Raw genomic sequence first — 8,024 nt, forward strand, 5'->3', positions numbered from 1 at the left:
ACACCCCGCTCTCTCTTTTTTGAAGTCTAAATTAGAGAAAAAAAATAGATAAGAAAATAGTAAAGAACAATTGATTTTGAAGAATAGATGTCTTTCAAGTCAAGCCAAAAACCCTATTATAACATTTTAATGGCACTTCCAAGGAAGCACACCTCTATTTCCTGAAAAAAAAAAAAAACCATATTCGTAAAAATATTTGGAAAATTAAGAGATTTAGGGCAATATTTAAAGTTTGTTTTGTTAGCGAAATCTTTTTCTACCGGGAATTCTACCATCACCGCTTCATATCGGACTCGGATTCAGATAGCGTGAGAAAGAAATTAATAATAATATGAATAAATTGAGTTGTTATTGGTATTTTAAAATTTTATATTCTTTTATCCAAAAATTTTATATCGAAAAATAAAAATACAGTTAACCAGACAAAGGACCAATTTAGTAGGGTTCATAGGATTTCCCCCTTTTCTTCAACAGTTTTGCGCGCGAGCACTCTCTCTCTCTCTCAACAGTTGAAGCTGCAAAAAATGCGAAGCGAAAACAAGACGAACCGTTCCAAACAATCGTCATCAGGTAGATTCTCATTGCTTTCTCCGCTCCTACAAACTCGTTGTTCTGTTTTCTTTTCTGGTTCTGTTTGGTTTGCGAGAAAATAAGCAGAAAAATGAAAAAGCCATAAACTTCAATTTGGGGTTAACCAACGATGCAACGATTAGAATGGCTGTCGTTTTATACTTAATTACAGTGTATTGCATTGTGGAGGAAAGATAATCCACAAGAAACTTCTGGGTTGGTTGATTTCGTTATGGAGTGCTCGTTGGTGTTTCTATTTTTTTAATAGAATCTTTGCTTATTTGGGTTGCTGAGGATTTGTGGGGGAGGAAAGGAGGAGAATTTTTTATTTTTTTTGACAAATGATAGGATAATTACACTAAATTCTTCTGAACTATGTGGGGGATTCGAACTTGGGTGAAGAGAGTGAAGCGCACTGCTCTAACCAACTTGGCTTAACCCATGCCTCCGGAAAGGAGGAGAAATTGAAATTTGAAGACTTTATGAATTTGAGTGAGATGGAATTGAATTAAACATTAGTGTCTACTTCCTGTTTGAGTTCAGCTGAGTGTTGTTATCTTAGTTTTTCAGAAAGCTAATTAATTGATTAGAGTCTAGAGATAAAGCACATGTACGAAAATGGATTTTAGGAGGCAGAGATCCATATGCATTGAAGTACATTTGCACTTCTGCGGTGCATATGCATTGAGATGAGCACATGCTTCCGGTTGCCTTTTTTTTGGTTTTCTTTTTTCTTATTTGCGTTTTTTGCTGTGTGTGTGACTGCCTGTATATTTGTTGCATTGCACGTTGAAAGAAAATGCAATGGAATTTCTATCTTGTTCAAGCATCAGAAGACATTTAGAGTCATTTAATGGCAATGCAGATCCGTGAATTAATGCTATTGTTGGTTAAAACTGTGCTCTGCTTAGGGAGCCTCAACAAATTATGTCATGGATTTGTAGTTAGCACTTAATCTTGATTTCAGGAACTCTTGCCGACATATCACATGAGGCTGTCAGCAAACTTCTGGGGCGTGCCAATAAAACTGGGAAAAGGAAATCTAACAATAGTCTGCGTCCATGTGATTCAATCGGAAAGGTTTGTCCCCTTTATATGAGCACATATACTTCGGAAAATCAAATACTTAGAAAAGTGGAGGGTTTGTCTTATGCTGTTTATATTTCAGCCTGAGAGCGAGCCAAAAAGTGACAAAGATGTCGATTCAAGAGTCAGAGGGAATATTTTGGAATCTGAGGGTTGTAGTAAAGATGCAAATCGAAAGGTCTCTGCAGAAGAGAAAGTTGATGGGGAAGGCTTTGGATGCACTTCCACAAACATTAGGGAAGAACTGGATGACTCAGATTGGGAAGAGGGTTCAATACCCATTTCTAATTCCGCTGGCGATCATGAAGTGACTATTGAATTAAATGAGACACCAGATTCTACAAGAAAGAAACGTATCCGTCGGGCTTCTGCTGAAGATAAGGTGAATCAAAGATTTTCATTTGGCATTTACATTGGCATCCTTGTTATGACAACTTTTTTATGCTAAATGATTCCGAAGTTCTCTGGTTTTCTTGCAGGAACTGGCTGAGCTTGTTCATAGGGTTCATTTACTTTGTTTACTTGCACGGGGAAGGTTGATTGATAGAGCTTGTGATGATGCTCTTATTCAGGTTTTTTTTTTTTGTTAAATAGTATTAGTAATTGAGGAGAGTGGAAGAGAATCTTTCTCTTGATTATTTTTTAGTACGAAAAAGAACCTATGCCACTTCTTCCTGAGGAAATTTGATTACTGTGGCAGGCCGCTTTACTTTCTCTGCTTCCACTACACGTGCTGAATACATCCAAGGTTGCAAACCTTACTACAAAGGATTTTAGTCCTCTAGTCGTCTGGGTACGTCTTTAATTTTACTTTATATACATGCAGACTTGTAGATTAGCAAATGATTGTTCTATTTTTGTTGGTTCGTTCACATATAATTTGCAGTTTCAAAGTAACTTCCATGTTCGAAGTACAAGTGTGAGCAGGCCATTTTCTTCGGGTCTGAAATTTGCCCTTGAAACTCATGAAGGAACTCAAGAAGAGGTCAGTTTTTTCCTAATATCATTTCAGTTAAGGGTTTTAAATGTGGCTGAGTCCATCTGAATTCAGTTATCTTATGTAAACCTAGTCACTGGTGCTGGATGTAAACTGGTACTTATGAACTATTGGAGTCTATGATCAAGATTTAGTCTTCATTTACAAATGCTTTCTTTATTACTCAAATGTTGCTTTGTTTTCTACTAATTTTCGAATGTCATTTTTGTTGCAGATTGCTGCTTTGTCTGTGGCACTCTTTAGAGCATTAAATCTGACAACGCGGTATGATATCATAATCAATTATGACAAAACTGATAATATTTTATAGTCTGGCTGATATCAGTTCTTTTAAGTATAATTATCTTTAGTCTGAATTTTAAGTGTGTGTGTGTTTGCACACATGATAGGTTGTCTTTTCTGTGATGGTGCTTTTTCGAAGTAAAAAGAGAAAAAGAAAAAGCCATTCTTATTGAAGACTTAATTGAGGCATACTCCATGCTTCTCCAGTTTTCCCTCATTGAAAATTAGATGTAATATTCGCCTAAGATCTCTTAGAATATTGCTGTTTTTATTGTCTAGTTATTGCACTTCCGCAGATCCCTTTATTTGCGAGTTACTAATTTTCTTGATTACCCTTCTTCTTCCACAACATATAGATATGGTAAAGTTCATTCTTGTTGAACTCTGTTAGTTTCTTGGCAGGTTCGTCTCGGTTTTGGATGTTGCCTCTTTAAAACCAGAAGCTGGCAAGACCGAATATTCTAGTGAAGATGTAAGCAGATCGAGTAGGAGAATATTCAGTTCTTCGACCCCAATGGTGGCTAGACAAAAGGTCTCTGTCTCTCCTGCCAAATCACTTTCATGTAGTACGAGTGGCAATGTCTATGGAACTTCTCGGGCGTGTTCAAGCGAAAGTAAGGACCCCACAAGAAACAATACTCTGCCCACAAGCTCTGGTATCGCTTATGTGACGAATGATAAATTGTCAGATACTTCTGCAACACAATATGACATCTCTCAAGCATTCGTTAATGAGAAATCTCTGGGATCAAAAAGGAAAGGGGATCATGAGTTCGAAATGCAGTTGCAAATGGCTCTTTCTGCCACAGCAGTGCCGACTGCAGATAGAGAAATGGGTTCAGGTCAGAAAGACTTGAGTGGAAATTTTGCAAATTTCCCTGACCTGAAAAGAATGAAAAGAATTGTTTGTGAAGAATCACAAAACCCCTCCCAGAGTATCTCTACTGCAGTTGGCTCGAGAAAAGAAGGATCTCCTTTGTACTGGGCAGAAGTATACTGTCAGGGGAAGTGGGTGCATATAGATGCTATCAATGGAATTATTGATGGAGAGCAGAAGGTTGAAGCCATAGCTGCTGCATGCAAAACGTCTTTGAGATATGCAGTTGCTTTTGCTGGGAATGGGGCGAAAGATGTGACTCGCAGGTTGGTTTGTATTCTTTGATTTTATCTATGATTCTATATACACCATTTCCATTATGAAATGCAGTTTCTTTAACTGTTGCATATATTTCTAACACTATTAGCCTCCTCCTGCAAAACGTGTAAGTCCACATCATGGTTTGCTTGTTTAAATTCCTTAGTCCTGAGCTTGGACCTGATTCAAGTTCTCTAGGCATTTCAGAATGCAGAAATCATATATTTTTGAATTCAAGTTCATCTATAAAGTCTCTTTTAAATATCTGGTCTTCATCTTTGGCTGTGCATGTTTGCGCTATAAGATGTGAATCCATGCCATTCATTCTTAAATTCCTGGGGTACAATGATTTACCACTGGAAAGGAAACGACCAAGGTTTCTTACTATTTGAAATCATAATTCGCCCCAACCGATTGTCATAATGTTTTATCTCTCTGTGTGTGATGTCAGTAGTCCCAGGTGACTGGCCCAGTCCGTTGAGTGATGTGTAGTCCCTTGTTCATTGTTCCTGGCAGAATCCAAAACCATTCTGTGCCTTCGATAAAATACGTTATAAACAGCGTTTCTTGTTATACATCTGTTGAGATTTGAGAGAGAATTCCTAGAGATCAAATCTATTTACCTTCTCTTGGTTGAGTTCACTTCACAGAGAGGAAGATTTAGAACAGTGAGAGTATTGGTCACTTCATTAATATGATCTATACCATTGTGTTTATTTGTAAACCTTTGAATCTCCCCAGTGACAATCACCGCAGAGAAGTGTTTAGATTGTGCAGTGTATTTCTGGTCTTGAGTCCCAAAGATTTTGGGTGAAATTTCGGTCTAATAGTGGTGTGTAAGGTTTTCGGAGTTACCATAATCCATATTTGAACTTGGAGGATTTATAAATTCCCAGGAAACTGAGGGTGGATGTAAGCAACAGGCTGAACTGTCTAATTGATTTCGTATTCTTTGTTTTTATGTATGAGAATTTGGGTTATTATCTAGCTCTCCTATTTTTTTTCCTTTACCAAAAAGAAGGTCTTGTTCAACTGTGCTTGCTTGCTTTCGTGCAAATCTTATGCTTCACTTTTGTTTGAGTATAATTTAACCTGTGGTGTTCCAGTTCCTATTTAAGAGTCTCACATCAAGATAGCAGGACTGTATATTATTATACAGCCGACCCCACTTAGTGGGATAAGGCTTGGTTGTTGTATTAGTAATATTGTTCTCCCACTTCTTCTTTCACCAACATGTTCACACCACAGGTACTGTCTGAAGTGGTATCAGATAGCATCCCAACGAGTCAATTCAATATGGTGGGATGCAGTACTGGCACCCTTGAGAAATTTAGAGGTGAGAGCAACATGTGGCATAGTTAAGTTGGAGAAAGAATGGAATGGTGCGGCCATGGATTATCATCCAACTATGATTGATGTTTCCCGAAATTCTCTAGAGGATATGGAGTTGGAAACTAGGGCCTTAACTGAGCCTCTTCCAACTAATCAGCAGGTATAGTGAATTGATATTGTTGCATTACAATGATGTTCCAGTTGCGCAGCTGCTAGTTTTCTCTTGCTGAACATTTGAACTTACATATGCAGGCCTATAAAAACCATCAACTATATGCTATAGAAAAATGGCTTACAAGGGATCAGGTACTTCATCCGAAGGGCCCTGTTTTGGGTTTTTGTTCTGGTCATCCAGTTTACCCTAGGACATGTGTGCAAACACTAAAGACAAGAGAAAGATGGCTGCGGGAGGGGCTACAAGTTAAAACCAATGAGCATCCTGTGAAGGTCTGGTTTGGTTGATACTTGATAGTTTGTGGAGTACTTGATGCATTAACTCTTTTACTTTTTGCTCATTGTCCATTCCTTATATTCACTTCCTCGCCTCCCATTCTGTTTTTCTTTTCCAGGAGTTGAAACGTTCTCCAAAAGTCCAAAAAGCACAGGTACCTGAATCTGATGATTTTGTTGGGGGTAATTCGAAACGAACTCTTGAACTTTATGGGAAGTGGCAACTTGAACCATTGCATCTGGCTCATGCTGTTAATGGGATAGTGCCAAAGGTGATTTACCTATAATTTTCTGCGGATGTTCATTCACATTGGAAGTGTAGGGTTATGAATTGAGCATCATTATCTTCTTCTGTTTCAATATTTACTCTTTTTTTTTTTTCCACTCTGCAAGTGGCTGTTAGTACTTCGCTTTTCCTTCCATTTGACTAAATTGTCTTTATGCACAGGGGAGAAGTTTAGCATTCTATTGTTACTGACAAATGCTATTTTTGATATATAGAATGATTACGGTAATGTGGAAGTATGGTCTGAGAAGTGCCTTCCGCCAGGGACTGTGCATTTGAGGTTGCCGAGGCTGTTTTATGTTGCCAAGAGACTGGAAATTGATTATGCTCCCGCCATGGTTGGTTTCGAATATAAAAATGGTCAATCGTTTCCTGTCTTTGATGGTATAGTAGTCTGCTCTGAGTTCAAGGATGCAATATTGGAGGTAAAGTACTTTGCTACTTTTGAGTGGACTGTGGTCCTTGATAAGTTTATATTTTCATTGTGCTTCATTTGAGTCTCGTTTGAGTTTTCGAATTTCCAAACCATACCTCAATCTATAACATTATCAATACTTCAGAGTTTATGTTATGAATTTTTTTAATTTGCCAGCACATTTGATGTAGATAATCTTGACCGAATTTTTTGGTTGCTTGTTCTTTAGGCATATGCAGAGGAAGAGGAAAGAAGAGACGCTGCAGAAAAGAAAAGAAACCAAGGGCAGGCTATTTCTCGGTGGTATCAGCTTCTCTGTTCGATTGTAACTCGACAAAGGTTAAACAACCGCTATGGGGACTCCCCCTCTTCTACAGCATCAGTTGACACCAACAAGGTGAATAGCAACATAGACGTACAGGTTGATGATCGTCAGAATGATAAGCAATCTCTTGCATGCCAGCAAAATGTGCCTGAAAAGAGGACAGCTGATCCATCAGCTTCCATGCCCGAAGATCACGAGCATGTATTCTTGACCGAAAACCAGAGTTTTGATGAGGGAAACTTGGTGCTGACAAAGAGGTGTCAATGTGGATTCTCAGTGCAAGTTGAACAACTGTAGCCTTCCCATTGCAATTCAAGAGCGTGGTTCGACCCCATACCGCTGTGTTGTACGCATCAGTGGCTAACCTCGGAATGAAGAACGAACTTCCATTTTATTTTTGACTCTGTAAATGCGTCTAGCATTACTCAAGGTGAGTTATCGTAAGTGATGTGTAGAAATTTTGAGGCTGTCCTCAGTCCTGTTGCCAGTAAATAGTAAAATTGTATAGATCTTACGTAACTTTTATATTTATTGCGTTTGTTATTTTACCCTCTCTATATGGTTCTTTTGAGCAGTTTTTGACCAGTTGCTATTGTTTGGAGGTTTGAATGTTTCACCAGAGGATGTTTGAATTTCTATAGCCTACAAAAACATTCCATGTGCAATACTCTGAAGGCTGGAAGTGTCAAAATCTGGTCTTTACCCTGCTTCATTCCCGGTTCTTTGTCATCGTGGCGTCGCCATGCAATAATACATTAACATGTTTTAAGTTTCTCTTTACACGACAATATATTATTAGCCAAAAAGTGAGTGTGGCACCAGTATATTGACAAAAATACCAATATGTTAAGCTTATATAGGAATCACACTCCTGCAATGAGTCGAAAATTTAAGTGCCATATCAATATATTGAACTCATGAATTCGATATACTAAACTTATGAGTGTGATCAATATATTGAATTCACAGTAGTGTATTAGTAGTGTTATAGAAACAAACTCAAGTTGCCTAATTTCTATACATAGGTATGACACTTACTCAAACTACTTTGGAATGCCTTATTCGATAATATGACCATAATGAATGATTTGTGTTGTAAAATCGACCAGTGTGTGCAATGGAATAAAAGAGACAAGACACAAAATT

At 37.9% G+C, this 8,024-nt stretch overlaps 1 protein-coding gene across 1 annotated transcript; it reads left to right on the top strand.

Annotated features, from left to right (window-relative positions):
* The first annotated feature begins 270 nt into the window (after positions 1–270).
* On the top strand, positions 271–7,426 carry LOC103405820 (DNA repair protein RAD4). Its single transcript, XM_008344830.4, has 13 exons — positions 271–570; positions 1,538–1,650; positions 1,739–2,038; positions 2,136–2,228; positions 2,357–2,449; positions 2,543–2,641; positions 2,868–2,917; positions 3,338–4,078; positions 5,319–5,562; positions 5,655–5,849; positions 5,972–6,124; positions 6,354–6,563; positions 6,783–7,426. The coding sequence occupies exons 1-13, from the start codon at positions 525–527 to the stop codon at positions 7,173–7,175; spliced, it is 2,730 nt and encodes a 909-aa protein (XP_008343052.2). The 5' UTR covers positions 271–524; the 3' UTR covers positions 7,176–7,426.
* The last annotated feature ends 598 nt before the right edge of the window (positions 7,427–8,024 follow it).

This window comes from Malus domestica, chromosome 17, assembly GCF_042453785.1.
Source record: "Malus domestica chromosome 17, GDT2T_hap1".
Taxonomy (NCBI): domain Eukaryota; kingdom Viridiplantae; phylum Streptophyta; class Magnoliopsida; order Rosales; family Rosaceae; genus Malus; species Malus domestica.

Bases quoted from the DNA above. Each gene is read 5' to 3' on its own strand.
- LOC103405820 (XM_008344830.4), top strand. From the start codon at position 525: ATGCGAAGCGAAAACAAGACGAACCGTTCCAAACAATCGTCATCAG. The intron at 5,563-5,654 runs GTATAGTGAATT...TTACATATGCAG, and splicing joins CTCTTCCAACTAATCAGCAG to GCCTATAAAAACCATCAACT. The intron at 6,564-6,782 runs GTAAAGTACTTT...CTTGTTCTTTAG, and splicing joins TCAAGGATGCAATATTGGAG to GCATATGCAGAGGAAGAGGA.